The following is a 16,632-nucleotide window of genomic DNA, read 5'->3' on the forward strand; positions in this document are numbered from 1 at the left end:
AATTCAAGCACAAAGATTAAAATACGTCCAGTTGTTTAAGACATGTTTGTTGTTATCAGCCACTAACTTCAGTATTTATCACATTACAGAAAATTTCAATAGCACCTCAAATCTTTGGAATTAATGCTTTCTAGGGCCTAAGGGGAAAACACCTATTCCATAGCAAACCATGTCAGCAGAATGACTCAGTAAGAGCCATTTCCACTCCCAAAACCAGGTACTGACTGCTAGGTCACCATCCACTATCCACTTAACCTCTCAAAAATCCTGTGTGAGGCAATTCCTGAACCACCGAGGATCATCAGTGGTGCCTTTGAAGAAACTTGCACAAGGCTAAAACGAGACAGCGTTGGCTAGAGTGCTCTCAAAGTATCTCACTTCTACTAGATTATGCCACCTAATACCTTACTATTAATCTAGCAGCATCATTAGTACCGTCAGCTGGTCTGAAAGACAACTCAAAGCTTCTCAAGTTAAAAATCAGTCACTGTGCCAAAAAAATAAAGCTACATTTTTAATTGCTTCTTTTGCCACCTGAGTGCTGATAGCACAAACCCAGAGAATAGCAGAAGGCAGTCTGTTTTGACATTTAGAAGATCTCACCCAAAAAACTTGTTTTCTTCTCCTACTTACTTGAGCCTGCTGTAGTGTTTGTCTCCTTTTCATTGGCAAAGGAAAATTCACCACACCACACTGAAATTGTACAACATCTAATTCCATTAGCTTTTGCTATTTACCCTAGGGATATAATTGTCTTACCTTATCAGGGCAATTTTTTTCTCAAGGCAAATGCCTTTAAAAGACTGTTAAGAACCATTTGCTATGGTCTTGAAGACTACAGACTGAAATGTCAACTGCCTATCTTGCAACATTTCAAGGTTTCTGAAACACCACAACCTTTGTGCTCTTAAAATCTGCCCAGGTTCTATTCCAAACAGCTTTGTTTCAGACACGTGTATTAATAAGAGCTTTCAAATTTGCCGGTAATTTTGAACTGATCACATGTTTTTGTTCCTGACAAAAACGGATGTCATTCTTTCTGCAGCCAGTCATCTATTACCACTGTGATTTGCATCTCCTTCTAAGGTGATGTATTACTGTTTAAATGATCATATATTTATTTTCTGAGGAAATTACACAAGGTTTTAAACTTAATTAAAAGCATTGGAAGACCAGCCATAACATTAAAAATAAATTTTAATGTTGTCGTTTTTAGATCATTTGCCCTGACACCCAAATATTCTGGATTTTAAAGCAGTACTATAGGGACACACAAGTGGAGATAAATCTTTATTGCCATAACTTCGTTTTTTCAAAAATGAGCATTGGGTTTTTAATAGGTCGTAGTTTTATGTCTGTATATGTACAACATTACAACTGTGTATTTTAATAATAATGAAGTTAGTGATACTTTGATAACTCAACACAGTGTATTTATAAAATGAATTCTTATCAAAATACACTTTTCACTGGGATAATAAATAAAATCCTGCGAAACCCACCTACACAAAGTTAATTTTAACTCTGGTAGAACCCGATGTGGTACACAGTCCATTAACTACTATGCCCCTTTATCCCCCTACTGATGCTCATCTTCTGGGGTAAGAAAACTTTTTTCCCCCCGTTGTGGTGTGACCTCATTCAACATCATCTTCAGCCAAGCACTGTGCATTTACAATTCTCTGTAAGAAGGAGAAAAACTCATTCACAATTACATAAAATTGACAGTAGGCAACTGATTATCAAGCAATGTAATTTTACAGTCAACATTAAGCAGTGTAATTACTGAACAAGCTGATTAAAGTTTAAAATGGCAATCTATTTGACTTAAGTTTTTTAAGTCAGTTCCACAGAAATTACATACAGTGCAATACCTAACAGAGCCAAAGTCAGATAAACAATATTCTATCAACCTCAAGAGACGACTGCCGTGTGGTTTCTGGCACTGCTCTCTTAGGAAACCTTTTTTTTTTCAATCATTTCCCCAACTCGTACATCTTGTGTACCTGACACTTTCCAGTGTTACCACAGAGTATATGGACCTGAAATGTAACCTGAGCTGTAAGAAGAGCCAACTGATACCCAGCACGGAATCTCTGCTTTATGTCATGTAACACTGTTAGGGAGTCCCCTTGTACTTCCAAGAACATAAAACATATCATTTATTTCACCACAGACTCACCTGCCAACACATTAACAACATTATCCACTCAGTACTCAGACTGAAACAGGAGAGCATTTTATTCATAGAGCTACTAACACTTTTATCATCAGGGAAACTCCCAAGCTTCCAAAATTGTCACAGGTTCCGGTTCTAGTTAACATCTTGTGTCTAAAGCTGACTCCAGAAACAACAGGGGAGCCAAAACAACAGATTCATTTTTATAAATTTCCATAGCATTTACACACACTTGTAGAAATGTAAAACCTTGAAAAAAAACCTCAAAACCCAGTGCAATAAAGTTACTGTTTTTCCAATCCCCTCAACTTGTATTTGGGAAACACTGGATTCTCTTATAATACCACAGCTGTGGTCAGATGCTTCAATTTCAAGAGCTTAGCATACCCTAAACACAAGACAAGTTTTGTATTTCTATTTTATCCCGGTTGGTATTAATACTACATGATGATTTTCATATTCAATTTTTACCATCTCAGGTGAAAAAAAAAAGCTTCTTTTAATCTAACTGAACAAACTAAAAAAACCAACAGATTACAAAACCTGATACTCAAGACTAGTGTAGTGGATAAAGTAAGTATTTGATTTTTTTCCAAACCAGACCAACAGGGAATGTTTCACGTACCTGGCTTATTGTAGGGAGCTTAGTTAGAAGCATTTGAAACACTGGTGGTGGAAGAGTCTGCTGTAGAACTTGTAGCAGCTGCTGTGGTTGCCCACACACAGCTATGGCATTGGTCAAGTGATCAACACCTTTTTCATATTCACCTGTGTGACAAATTATAATGTTTTGAAATCAACCATCTTCCACACTGTAACACATTTACACAAAACATTCACCAAGAGTGGATTAAATTACAGTGAATCAATCCACATTAAGCTCTTCTCCCTCCTTGACGGACTTTCTGAACACACAAGGTTAGAAACAAATAAGCAGATTTTCTTAGATGAATTTGACTCCCCAGAATGTCTTGATGTATAAAAATCATCTTCTAACAAAGGTAGAGGAAAATTATTTTACAACTTACCCTTTGGAAAAAAATCTTATTACCTTGAGCTAATAATTCCTCTCCAAGCTGAATCTCCTCAAGGAAAAACTTCTGAACTGCCTCAGCATCCTTCAGATCAGGCAACTATAAACATACAGAGTAAAATTTGAACCAGCCCTTAAACACCAGCTAATAAAAAGTTAGCAGAAAATATTCTCAATTGAAATTAAACATGCACACAACCCTATTGTTACACTGGTAAAAAAACAAGTGTCACCACTAAGTTAAAAGTACTCAGAATGTTTTTGAAAATTAGACACAGGTCTGATAACACTGCATCACAAATCAGTAGAGAGACAGAGCCTGAAATACCTCTACTCAGTTTATGAAATACATCATTTAGGAGCAAATATAAACTCTAAGGTATATTATGTTTATAACAACTATATTTCTTGCAATTGTTTAAGAGAAATCTTGTATTTTCTTTCCAGTTCCATTGGTAATAATAAAAAGGAAATCAAATACTAATTGCAAAACAACCTATCAAGGTCAGTTATAAGGGTATCCCATCAATAAATTTAAGTCTGAAAAGTCCTTGTTCATATTACAAAGAGGGAAAACATCAAATCACACAGTGAATGTTGTACTTTGTAATGTAACTGACACAAAAAAGGAACAATCTTACAATTACTTCTGAGCATTAAAAAAACCTAAAGACTGCATATTTGCAGGAGTGCTTGTAACCCTGGAATCAAAACAAATCCCTAAGTAAATCATACAAATCATACAAGTGAAACATCTTCCAAAACAGCACTGCATTACTGAACACAGGATTACCTTGGAAAGTCCTGCTCTCTCTTTGGCAAGCTTCTGTTTCCTCCTTCCTGTAAGAATAAAAACATCTTTTATCTTCAATTTGCAATTAAAAAGCCCTTCAGATTATAGTCTGAAACCGTGAACAAATCAAACTCTTTTTCAAAAGAAGAAACTGGTAATGTATTCCAAATATTGAAGACTGAGTACAAGACTGCAACCCACTCAGTGCAACAGAGCGTCATTCAGAGGTCTAATGAGGGCTGGCAGTAGCACCAACCCAAAATGGCAATTCTTCTCCTGACGGCTACAGCAAATACCAGCTGTGCAGGGCAGCAGCACAGCACACCTCGGGCACTGCAGGCACACAGAAGCAAAGAGAATTACAGCAATACAGGAATTATCTGCATGACTTCTAACAGTAAGGCACAGAAGAATTGTCTGTAGGTCAAGGCTATCTCGTTTTGAAGCGCATGGTGAACCACCAAAGGGCAACTTCAGCAGGCCACAGCACATACACACACACACTTTCTCAGCTACTTTATAGCAAAGACTTGGGAACTAGTTAATAAGTGGCAGTATCTCCTCATCCCCCAGCAAGAGCAATACTAAAGCATACATTTCTGAAACCTGAGGAAAGAAAACATTTACAGATGGAACAAACATTTACAGATTTAACTGCCTAACCTAAAGGCAAAAAGTTGGTTTGCTACATGAAGTTGTACCACTCCAGCAAAACTAGTGTAATTAAAATTAAAGTTGCTTTTAATGCAGCTAGGCAGGTATAAAGATATTTTTATAGTAGCAGTTCTTCCTACAAGAAAGAATAATTACACTAACACTGGCAATTTCCTTAGAATAATTATCTATGTAAATCTTCAGTTCATCAACTGAAATAGTTACACCAATAAAACCTCCATATACAGGACAGGTTAAACTGTCCTTCCACTCTTTGTCCTCACTGTCTGCTCAGAAAGCTCCTATACTGACAAAGAACAACTGTCACACACACAGTCCTGATTTTTCTTTTGATAGAATTTTACTAGCTGGAAATACTTCCAAATATGACTAGCAGTTTTACATGGTAATCAAAAATTTTCAATTGTCCACATGATGAAGACAGTCAGGAATATTATTCCCTAGTATAGTGATAACCTAGCACGTGGCATTTGCTGACAAGATTGTGTTCTTTATAGAAAGGGAGTTCACAATCTAACGAGATGGAACGGCCTTTTCCCTTAATGCACCATCTTAATAACACTTCATTTCTCTAACTAATTGACCTGTTACTTTATGCATGCTATTTTCCACTACAGATGCAAAAACGTATTGGATAGAACTGTAGTATACTACAATTTTATCATTTTGGTGAGTTTAAATATTAAAGAATTTCTCTTGAAAGTTAGTGCTTCAATTAGCTTGCTCCAACTTTTCAGAAGCATTAATTTGCATGAAATTTTAAATTGCACCACTATGCAAACAAATTTTGATAACAGATAAAATCTTAGAGATTAAAATTTTTAAAATTTAGTATTTGAAATGTTTTACTACCAAAACAAGCCACATTGCAGCTGTAGCGCATTCAGCAAAAACACCAAAAAGAAATACAAAGAGTAACGGCTTAACATTTGTACATCATTTTGAGGTGAAAATTGTGCTTTCTTGGCATGACTATGATACCTTCTTATTAAAATATCATAAAAGGTATCATTCACCAGGTTAAGCATTCTGAAATAAAGAAGAAAACAAAAGACGTGCTGGTAACTGGAACTAATGAAAGCTTTTGACCACTGGTAACACAGATTTGAAATCATATATTTTAACCTGAAAATAGTGAAGAAATATGAAGGACCACCACGATTTTAAAACTGAAAAATGATAGTCTGACTACTAAGGAACTTTTTTTCCTCTTCTCAATACTTTTTTACAGGCTCTTTAAAAGTTCACTAGCTAAAACAATTTTAAAAACCAAGTAACTCTAAAGGATATTTATGAATTCCTCCTATACTGGTTGGGAAGAAATAGTAATTTCAAAGTATCTTTGCAATAACAACTAAGGTACATTTGTAATACGACAAGCAAAAAGTAATGGCTTTGAGGAACAAAAAACCTTGAAAAACAAACAAACAAAAACAACTTACCCCACACCTAAAAAATCCCCCAAGTTTGTTTTCCCTCAGGGATCTCCAAGAAAATGAAACGTTTCCCTCTATTCTAAAGAGTTAATCACATTTTGAGAAGGGAAAGACAATCTTTCACAGAACGAATCTTTATTACCACAGAAATGCAGCGCATGCATCCAAAGCACAAAGCTACACTGCAGCTGTCACACTGCAGGTCCTCCAGGCACAGCTCTTTTACAAGGGTACAAGTTTCAAAAGAGAACCAATGGATGACCTGTCCTGCTGGCATGGGTTGCAAAAGCCTCTCAGTAGCCCCAGCAGCATCCCAACCAGTCCCACAAAGGAGCAGAGAACCCAAAAAGCCATTTGCATTTTCAGCTCCCATCAGTGAAGTCTGCCTACTGCTCCCCTCTTCTGTTGTCCAGGCAGAAGGTGCTCCTGGGCAAAAGTCAGCATGGTCAGAAATTCTGGCTGTCTCTGAACAAAAAGACACCTGTGTCTATATTTTAAAGCAGAACACTTCTATTTTATTCATTCAAGAAGGCAAATAGTAAACATACCTGAAGTATTTTATTCATAAATACAGCCAGGGAAGCTCAGCAGCTACAGATGTTCATAGCTTTGCTATCTTCTGGTCCCAAGACTAAATATGGACATGCCCCCCAAACTAACAGCAAGACCTAAAAAAATAACCCAACAGAAAATCCCACCCACAAAATCTGCTAAATAAGATTAAAATCAAAGTCCAATAGTTCTATAAGTCTTCCAGAAACTTCCCTTCTTCCGGGGAACCTAAATCTGGTCACCTCATTTTTATGACAGGCCTTTGCAATACAAACTTTGGCCCAAACACAGCACACTGAGGTGGCAAAAAACCCCACTGGTTCTTCATTTGCCAGCACGTGCTTTACCAATTACAATAGGCAGTTCACTGACACGCCAGTCTCCTGAACTCCTACCTAAATTCTGGCAAAACTGCATCACAGAGACTGAAAAAGGACCTTATGCTAAAAAGGTTACTGGAAAAAATGTGCTGCAAAGGTGGTTTCTCCAAGCTTTCCATCCCATCCCCCCATTATTGCACAACACATGGAGCATCTTTACATAGAGAGCTGCAGCTGGCTTCTGCACTGAACCTTTCCTGGTCAAGTATTTTACAGCCCAAGCCTTCCTGTCTACTCAACAGTAAAAGTACTGTAATACTCAGATCCCTGGCACCACTGCTGAAGCATCTATACTAAATAATCTGTTACACTACCAAAAAAAACCCAAAAACCCAGCAAATTAACTAAAGCCTTACAACTAAATGCAAATCAGTGCATCACATGCAAGAACTGTAAGTCCCAGAGTGAAGTCCCCCAAATGACAACTGCCACCTCCTATCAAATCAAAATGCATTTGTTTTCCACTTCAAAGTAAGGTCAATTCTTAATCAGATGAGTTCTGAGGTTTATCCAGAACATGACTGGATAGAGGCTCAGATTAGGGAAACCTGAAACCCAAAAATAATTTTTGGTGCTTCTGCAAAAACCTTACATAATTCGGTGCTTCTCCTACCGCGTATTTGGCAACATTAAAAAAACCCCATGGCTGTATGTTGCTGAAAAGCGAGTGTGCTTGTGCAAAACAAACACATACCAGTTAACTGCACTAAAATTTCCCAATTAATGACTTGCACTGCAGGGAAAAAGGGACTTGGAACACACACAAGAGGTATGTGCCCAAAATCCTACACACAGGAGCAAGGGCTTGAAGCTGAAATATTTGACAGACATATCTTGCTGTGGCAGAAATTTTGGAAAGCGGAATTAATGCACCACTAAGTGACAACATTGGCCAGGTAAATTCAAGCCATGAAGGCAGAATCAAAGCTGTTAAACTACATTTTAAAGCTATCAGGTTAATACTCATTTTCAACCAGTCTAGTTATTGACTTTTCCATCCATGAAACTGCTGATCACATCATGTTTACTTGCTGGAAAATTTACCTTAATGATAACTTCTTATCTTTAGATTAGTCACCAAAGGAATAATATACATATTACCCCAACAGAAATAACTCAGTATAAAAAGTAACACCTTATTGCTCATGATTCATTTGCGTTCCTTCAGTACTCATGGCTACAATTGCTTTTAAAACCCTCACTCATCATTAAAATCTTTAAATGAATGTTGAAGATGTGAAATAATGAAGAGCTATGAGAGAAGAGCTCTACATCTTGGATTAATCAACAGTTTTCTCTGGCATTCATTCTTATCCTGGAAGCCAATGGCAGGGCTGCCAGGAGGGTTTAGAATGCAGATGATTAAATACCTGAGAACTGCCATCGACCCCTGCCTCACCACATCAACAACTTCACTGTAAGAGATCACACCTTTACCTGATTGTCTTCCAAATGCCAAAAAAAGAGTGTCACCATGTAAATGTGGTGGCTATAATAGTACTGCTGAGCCTGTAGGAGAGCAAGATTGGACAAGAAAAAAGGCGAGGGGGCGGCGAATTTGAACCAAGCATGGACAGAAACCACGGATTACCCAACACCTACAGCAAACACTCTCCGATGGGATGACCCTGTCTAGAACTAGCTGAAAGAAGGCTGTACTGAGTGAGAATCAGTCTCTTCTACCATGTCTGCAGTGAGAGGACCAGAGAAAACGGCCTTACGTTGAGACATGGGAGATTCAGATGAGACATTATTAAAAATCTTTTCCACCGTTGGGGTGGCCAGGCATTGGAATAGGTTGCCCAGGGAGGTGATGGGAGTCACGATCCCTGGGGGCGTTCAAGAGGGGACGGTGCCTGGCGCTGGGCGATGCTGCAGGAGTTGCAGTGGCAGCGCTGGGCGGATGGCTGGACGGGACTCGAAGGCACCTTCCAGTTCTGACGGTTCTGTGATTCTGTGCCCCGGCCCGTGGTTGCGGTGAAGGGACGGCGAGAGGCCACAAAGCCGCAGGGGCCGCCGGGGCCTGGGCAGAGGGGGCGGGGGGTCCCGGCCGGGCCCGGGGGCGGCGCTGCGGCGGCAGCACGTGCTGCCTTCCCGCGCCCCGGTCGGGGCGGGTGAGCGAGAGAGAGAAACGGGAAGAAACACTGCGGGAAGCGCGCGACGGCGGGAAGGGACGGGACGGGAGGAAAGGGGAAGGGGCGACCCGGGACACTCACGCTCCCGCAGCCGGTTCTTGAAATTGGGGTCGCTCCGCCTCTTGCGGTCGAAGTAGATGCAGTATCCGATGAAGAGCGCCCCGCAGAGCCCCGCGGCGATGGCGCTGGTCCTGCCCACCATCATGGCGCTGCCACCGCCCCCGCGCCGCTCCCGCCGCGCGGCCCGCGCCGAGCTCCGCAGGCACCTTGGGGAGAGCGGGCACGGGGAAAGGACCCCTCCTCGCTTCCGCTGACGTCATCAGCCGGCGGCAGCACAGGGCGCCTCCCGCAGTGCCTGCGCCGAGGCCGGCGCGCATGCGCGGGCGGAGGGGCGCGGCCTGAGCTTCGGCATTTGCCCGCCAAGTGCCATGAAGGGCAGGGGAAGCGGGAACCCAGGAATGAGCTCTGGGATCATCGCGTCCAACTTCTGACCCAACATTACCAGGTCAACTAGACCATGGCACTCAGTGCCATGTCCAGGCTTCCCTTAAACACTTCCAGGGATGGTGGCTCCACCACCGCCCTGGGCAGCCCATCCCGTGATGTCTAGCCACCCTTTCTGAGAATGAATTTCTCCTGGCACAGCTTGAGGCTACGTCTTGTCATCCTGTCCCTTGCTGCCTGGGAGAAGAGACCGGCTCCCACCTGGCTACAGCCTCCTTTCAGGAGCTGTAGAGAGTGATAAGGCCATTCCTGAGCTTCCTTTTCTCCAGGCTAAAAGTTCCCAGCTACCCCCGCCACTCCTCATAAGACTTGTGCTCCCAGACCCCTCACCAAATCAAGGTAATTATTTCTATTTCATCACAGACCCAGTCTGAACATGAGTAATTTTTTTCTATAGCCATTGTGGGTAATCCTACACAACTCCGTAAAAAAGAATTCACAGCCTCTGCAGCAAGACCTCAGCTGGAGAGACTGCTAACACAGGAATAAAATCATGCAGCACCTCCCACTGCCTTCTGGGAGAAGCCAAATGCCCCAGAGCAAACACCAAGAAGGACAACAGCTGTATTTTGTATAAACATTTATGACACTCTCACATATAAAAAACCACTTGCATATATATCCATTTTTGTAACACTACTTAGCATTTTTACTGGATTGATTTTTACCAAAGAACTGTTTGTTTTTCCCAACTTTACTCCTAGGAGTAGTTTTTAGTCTTTTTGGTTTAGTGTTCTTCTTTAATGGGTTTGCTTTTTCACCAATAAAAGAGTCGTTAGAGCAGCTCTTTTCTTTTTTCTTCTTATCAACTTTGTCCTTGGGAGCACGAGACTGGTCTGGACTTTTCTGTGCTTTCGTCTTGTCCGCTACGTGCTGCACTCGTATCTTTCTTCCCATCAGAACAGAGTTGTTGAGTTTCAGAGCAAGATGTACAGCATCTGTGTTCTACAAAACCAGACAACCACTTTAAAAGCAGCATTACTTCCAGCTGAGTGCTTTCAAACGAACAGTTACCTGTCTTTAAAAATGGTAAGCAGGATTTTACAATGCAGAGCATTCAAGCCACTCCATTTAGGGAATGACACAACATCTCTGCTCAGGAACACCAGCACCTCCACACAGCCCACACACTGAGGCACAGACATTTGAAAACAGGCTGTGAAATAGCTTACAATGAGACACCAAAGTCGGAGGCAGAGAGAGACAAGGAAAAATTGGGAAAAAAGGGCATTGAGCTGCAGGAAATCAACTAAGGAAAATGAGGCTGGGAGACTGGCATGAGAAAGGAAATTGTACTGAATTAAAAGTGGAGAACAGGTACACAGACCAGCTGCAGGAAAGAATTCCACTCACATTTTGACACATAAGAAATGGGAGAACATTGAAATCTCACCAAACAAACTCATCTGTCCCTCCTTTAAGTCTTTAAAGTAAAGTCACTTCTTTCACCCCAGTGTGTACAAAACCTAAAATGTTTTGTTTTGCATCTGCTTCCACAGAACCGGTCTTCCAAGCTGCTTTCACCATACACAACAACACTACCATTTCACTTCATACACACACACAAACCTCAAAAAATTACTAAAAAGGAAATAAAAATGCTCTGAAGGCAGACCCCAACGTGGGTTTTGAAGAACTCCCTGCGTGCTGGAGCGTGCACCTCCGAGGTTCACACGTACCTCAAAGAGGACGTATCCGAAGCCTTTCCCCAAGCCTGTCCTCCTGTCTCTCACCACTCGCACTCCCACGATGTCTCCGCAGACACGGAAGTGCTCCCGCACGGCATCATCGCGGATGTCTGCAGGCAACACAAGGAACAGATGCCTCTTCAGGGAGACACAGAGCTTTGAAAGCCTGGCCCACATCCAGTTATTTCACATTTACGCGTTCAGGGACACAAACAAGACAGAATACGGATTGGCAGACAAATATCGGTGGTTCAGAAAAATCCCAGCAAGCTGACAATGCAGACTTTATAAAGGGCTATTTGCTCTGATACTTGCTGCTTCTCCAGCTCTGAAGAGTATGACATAAATCACAAAGAACTAAGGCAAGACTGAAATAGATTTTTCAAATTATTTCATTTGTTTGCTTGGAACACAGTAGAAATTAAGAATCCTGCTATGCATTTTTGTAGCTCCTCCTTATGCCAGCATTTCTTTCTAAGAATTTAATACTGATGATAATGAGTTTGACCTGGCAGTTCTTCAACTGCTCACTGACTGAGACATGAATTTTATCTGAATGGGGGAGAAGGGATTTACAGTTTCCAACCAAAGCTGCCATGCAATTATTCCGATATGGCTATGTGCCATAGCAAAAATACAGGGTTGTTGTTTTTGTTTCTTTTTTTGTATAGGTACACTTCCTGCAATCCCCTGACGCAGATATAAACATCTCTCTGCTGAGGGGAAGGGTTAACTCAATAGTATTGGTTTAACTACAGCAGTGGGACCTAGACATGCCGAGAAACATCCAAGCTGCTGAAGTAATTTCAGAGCACAGCAAATCACAGAATAGTCTGAGTTGATACTGGCCCTTAAGGATCATCAAATCCCATTTTTAGCCCTTCCTGGATAGAGTCACTTAGCCTGTGCTTCACAGAAAGCACCAAAAGGAGAAGCCATCACTGTCCCCCACTTGCAATTGGTTCATAAACAGGTATTGGTAACCCTTGAGCAGTTTAGAAAAACATGGCCTATGCAACTTAGTCGTATTTATTTAAAAAACATGAAGTAACAGCAAGAACTAAAAGCATTTGCAGTGCTACCTACAATAAAGGAAAAAATCAAGGTGCAGAACTAGACAGAAACTTACAACCTCTTCATGTGTTTCAATTAACAAATAAAAATTACCTCCAGCAAAAGCTATTTATCCACCTAATACTAAGGAATAAAAAGCCTAATATCAGCCGTTCCATAAATCAAATTAATGATGCATAACAATCCATTTCAGACTTACCATATGGAAGATTTCCCAAGAATACAGATCGTTTATTGTCATGCTAAAGGAAACAAGAGCGACAGGACAGTAAGTTATTGTTACAGAAAAAAACCAAACCAACCAAACCAAAACAATAAAAGCCCCACGACCAAATCAGAAAAGGGGATTTCCAGCCACACATCTTACTTACCGAACTGGTTTTAGATGCAGTGTCAACTCTGATGTGAAATCCACTAGCAATTTCTGTTCCATTCCTTTTGCAGTCAAAACAAAAAGGTTTTAAAAGTGAAATAAGCATTACTTAATTGACAATGTCACTGCATAGCGGTATTCGAAAAGCAAAGCTACTTTTAAGTTTGAACAACATTTTATTCTGACTCAAGCAAAAGAAGGGAGGTTGTTTATATTTAGCTATAAATCTACCTGAACTACCTCGTCAACACAGAATGAGGAACAAAACAGACTTACTCCTCCAGAGCCTTCTGGGCATCACTTTCTTCCTTAAAGACCACATAAGCATTGATGAACTTTGCATTCGGGTGCATCTTATGCCTGGAATGGGAAAAGGACACGTTACTGCTTAAATCCTGCTGTGCAGTGCACAGGCATTTCTTGCTGAACACATTCGTGACTCTGCTTGTTCTGTGCACACCAACAACTTCATTTTCCTTGTAGGTCAAGCTACCCCTGTACATGCAAGGGAGTCCCACTGTACGTCTTGTCCAGCCCATATAAGCACCCTGAGCAAGATTCCTCATAAACATATCTGAGGAAATTAGACTTCTAGCATCTTCCTCCTTCCTAAAATGTAAGAAATGCAACCTCAGGTAACAAATTACAAGTATACATGGCACATAATTATTACTTGTTGAGAAAACTTAATACACACAAAGGTAATGACAAAAGACAAAGGAACACAAAATACATAAAAAGTACCTAATACAGACAAACTTTTAATGACCAAGACTTAAACATTGTTTAGCCCTTGAAAAATACACAAAATTCACAAGGGGAACCTACTTGATTGCTGCTACCTTTTTGGATACAGTATCGTCTGCTGGAATCTTAAAGATAAAAAGAGCTTGAGTTAGGTGGGCCTCGTGTAAACTTATCACAAAGAGTTTTTCCCTAAGACAAAGATGAATTGAAGCAGGGGCCACCCAAAGCAACATAGCCAGTACAGTGAGCAAATGACAGAAGTGGCTGGACCTAGAGATGGTCTAAAAAAACCCTTGGAGTTAAAAGAGCTTGCCTTGACTTTGTCTGACATGTTTCTTGAGTTCCAAGAGGGTTATTGTCAACTGTTTTAGTGAGTACACTGATTAACAATCATGTCTTTCCTACTAAGATTTAAAAACAGGTGAGCAATGCCTTAGCCAAACCAGCATAATAATAAAGGCATTTCTCTTTCAGAGGACATAAAGCTCTGATCCTGGATCAGCTGCTGCTACAAGAAAAATGCATCTGTGGTGCTCCTGGGGTAACATCTCCAAGGCTTCTTCTAATAGCAAAATCCACATACCCCAAACCACTTCTGAACCAATGAAAGTACAAACCTTACAAATACTACTGCCCTCCAACATCAACAAATAATTTTGTTACATAACATTAAAGGAAATAACATACCAGGGACCGGAAGCGAATGGATTGGATTCGTCCATACTTCATAAAAAGAGATTTCAGTACCTAAACAGATGATATTACAAATATTCAGGACACTATTCAACCTGGTAATGAGAATTATTTTTTAGTATTTATAAGTAATACTGTTCTTAGATTGCTTTTCTTTTACTTATAGGAGGTCCCTTACTAGGCTATTAAAAAATGCAAGTAATTTGTAACAATTTCTGTAGTTTTTGTGGCAGCTTCTTCTTCTACAGATTGCCAAAACTGAAGTCATGCCTCCAACTATGGAAGAAAGTATTAATTTAACATGTTTTATGTAATGATCTGAAGCACTGTTTCATATAAAATTAGAAGCAGAGTAACTTTGTAAATGCAGTTCTCATTTATTCTGTCATTTTTTCATTGACAAGGAACTGACCAATTCCACTCAAGAAAGAGTCACTGCATCCACTGCTGCGTGAAGCCCAACTCCAGGAAACCAGAGATTACCTCTAAGGGTTTGTGAGAACAGCACCATTTCCCAAAAGCAGTTCCAATCACAAGCGTGTGTGACTTCTCAGCTGCAAACATCCCCTCAAACCGAGGACTGCTGCAACTCCTTTAATTTCTTTAGCAGACAGAACCCACTCACGTACCTTAACAGTACAGCTGACAGGCAAGTTTCCAACAAACACTGTTCTTCTGTCTGCTCCTTCATCAGCCACCCATTTTCTCTTTTGCTGTTTTGCAGTAGCTGAATTATCAATACTTTTGGTGATGGTTTGAGAAGCCTTTTTCTTTTGCTTCGCTTTGTTTTGAAACAATTTTTGATCCTCCTCTTCATCTGCCTGCTCCAAAGCATTCTCTCTGACCAGAAATGACCAGGCAGGTTATAAATGATAGGAAAAAAACAGGCGGTTTGCAGTCAAAGAACTAAAGCCTCCAAGATATTTTAACTTACATTTGAAATTATTATGCTCAACTCTAAAATTTCAAGCATTATTTTCTTTATTCTGCATTAAACAAATGTATCTGACCATTCAGTAACATGAAAAACTATTTGCTGTCCCCAGGACTAAACTCACTATCTACCAGGAGTAATAGAGAAATACTTCCGAATTAAGTAATTTGACAGCCTCTAAAATTGAAGGGAAAAAAAATAATCTTTGCGTTATGTTGGAACTTAGAACAGATTTAACCCTTCTCAGTATGCAGGAGACTCAGAACAAACCTCTGGAATGCCAGGCACTAACAAGTCTCTCTCTATCCAAACCTGCCATAGTAGCATGAACAACGAGCAGATTTGCAGGAGCCTCTGGAGGGCTACAGACACAAACACAGCAAACAGGCTCCATGCACCCAGTGCCAGGGACAGGATGAGGGGTTAGCCTCATGCTACAATCAAGTTTGTTGTATTATCCAAACTTCATTGTAGAGTGAGCAGCTTCCAGCCTGCTCTGAAGCACCTTGCTTCAAGTATTTAAGAGAACAGATAGAGTCACAGAGAGGTTCAGTGTCACTGCAGAGACCCAGAGGGCACAGACAGCTCCCTGTGCCTGGCACCTTGCTCCTGCTGAAACCACCACCTCTGCTGGATAAAGCCGAGGACAGCTAGAAAGCATCTCCTGAGCCAGAGAGAACTAGATCCATATGTCTTCAACTGCTGGACCTGATGGATCTCTAGCAGGGCATTTGCACTTCACAGACCTAGTGTCTCAACAAGCTGCAGTACTTCCTTCTTCAGAGGAAAACTACAGAAAATTTGCACAATCTTAAAAATAATCTCAAACACCAAGCTGAAGATGAGTGGTAGATGAGAACTTAGTTTTTTCATCGAACTCTTATTACGATTAATGTAGATGCTAGGGGATTTAATTTTACTATAAAAAGGTATCACTCACTCACCTCTCTGACAGTTTTTTCTCTGCTTCTGAACGTTCCTTTTTTCTGGCCTTTTTTGCTTTCACCGGAGGTTCTTGTATGACGGATAAGCTCTTGTCTTCTGACACTTTCTCCCCTTCTTCTGCACGCTTCCTTTTCTTATTTCCCTTTTTAAATAAATGGCAAGAGAAACAGACTTGAAGGACAAAATTCCAGGAACGCCCTGAAGTTACTTCACATACCGCAACTTATTTTAGAGCGCCACTGCCCGAAGCCCACCGCCAGCCCGGAGCGCTGCCCCGGCGCTCGCTCACTCACCCCCGGCACAGCCACCAGCACTGGCGGGGCGGCGGCGCGGAAGAGGCGGGCGAGGGGCGCGGCGGGCGCGGCGGCCGCCCCGAGGCTGCCGGACACCTGTCCCAGCACGTACTGCTCCTCCTCCCCGCCCTCGGCCGCCGCCGCCGCCTGCCGCGGCCCCGCGCCGCCCCGGCGAGCCCGCATGGCGCGCAGCGAGAG

The 16,632-nt window shown here is 41.3% G+C and overlaps 2 protein-coding genes and 1 non-coding gene across 3 annotated transcripts; all 3 read right to left on the minus strand.

Moving 5' to 3' along the window:
* Positions 1–1,277: 1,277 nt before the first annotated feature.
* On the minus strand, positions 1,278–9,410 carry TOMM20 (translocase of outer mitochondrial membrane 20). The gene is made up of 5 exons (XM_014874896.2): positions 9,265–9,410; positions 4,006–4,052; positions 3,231–3,312; positions 2,805–2,947; positions 1,278–1,682 (listed from the first exon to the last, which is right to left on the minus strand). Exons 1-5 carry the CDS (start codon positions 9,386–9,388, stop codon positions 1,638–1,640), a joined length of 441 nt encoding a protein of 146 aa, XP_014730382.1. The 5' UTR covers positions 9,389–9,410; the 3' UTR covers positions 1,278–1,637.
* On the minus strand, positions 8,272–8,406 carry LOC148224319 (small nucleolar RNA SNORA14). The gene has a single exon (XR_015802947.1). It is a non-coding gene; the product is annotated as a small nucleolar RNA SNORA14 (small nucleolar RNA).
* An 842-nt stretch (positions 9,411–10,252) lies between the features above and the next one.
* RBM34 (RNA binding motif protein 34) lies at positions 10,253–16,632 on the minus strand. The gene is made up of 10 exons (XM_014874354.2): positions 16,435–16,632; positions 16,141–16,283; positions 14,892–15,102; positions 14,257–14,316; positions 13,651–13,694; positions 13,099–13,182; positions 12,821–12,884; positions 12,649–12,691; positions 11,367–11,485; positions 10,253–10,632 (listed from the first exon to the last, which is right to left on the minus strand). Exons 1-10 carry the CDS (start codon positions 16,615–16,617, stop codon positions 10,324–10,326), a joined length of 1,260 nt encoding a protein of 419 aa, XP_014729840.2. The 5' UTR covers positions 16,618–16,632; the 3' UTR covers positions 10,253–10,323.

The sequence above is a fragment of the Sturnus vulgaris genome, chromosome 3, assembly GCF_052056855.1.
Source record: "Sturnus vulgaris isolate bStuVul1 chromosome 3, bStuVul1.hap1, whole genome shotgun sequence".
Taxonomy (NCBI): Eukaryota; Metazoa; Chordata; class Aves; order Passeriformes; family Sturnidae; genus Sturnus; species Sturnus vulgaris.

Excerpts from the sequence above, each read along its gene's own strand:
- RBM34 (XM_014874354.2), bottom strand. The coding sequence starts at position 16,617 with ATGCGGGCTCGCCGGGGCGGCGCGGGGCCGCGGCAGGCGGCGGCGGCG. Across the intron at positions 16,284-16,434 it reads TGCTGGTGGCTGTGCCGGGG|GGAAATAAGAAAAGGAAGCG; the intron begins GTGAGTGAGCGA and ends TTATTTAAAAAG. Across the intron at positions 12,885-13,098 it reads GCCCAGAAGGCTCTGGAGGA|GAATGGAACAGAAATTGCTA; the intron begins GTAAGTCTGTTT and ends TGACTGCAAAAG.
- TOMM20 (XM_014874896.2), bottom strand. The coding sequence starts at position 9,388 with ATGATGGTGGGCAGGACCAGCGCCATCGCCGCGGGGCTCTGCGGGGCG. Across the intron at positions 3,313-4,005 it reads AGAGAGCAGGACTTTCCAAG|TTGCCTGATCTGAAGGATGC; the intron begins GTAATCCTGTGT and ends GTATGTTTATAG. Across the intron at positions 1,683-2,804 it reads AGCTCCCTACAATAAGCCAG|AGAATTGTAAATGCACAGTG; the intron begins GTACGTGAAACA and ends TCCTTCTTACAG.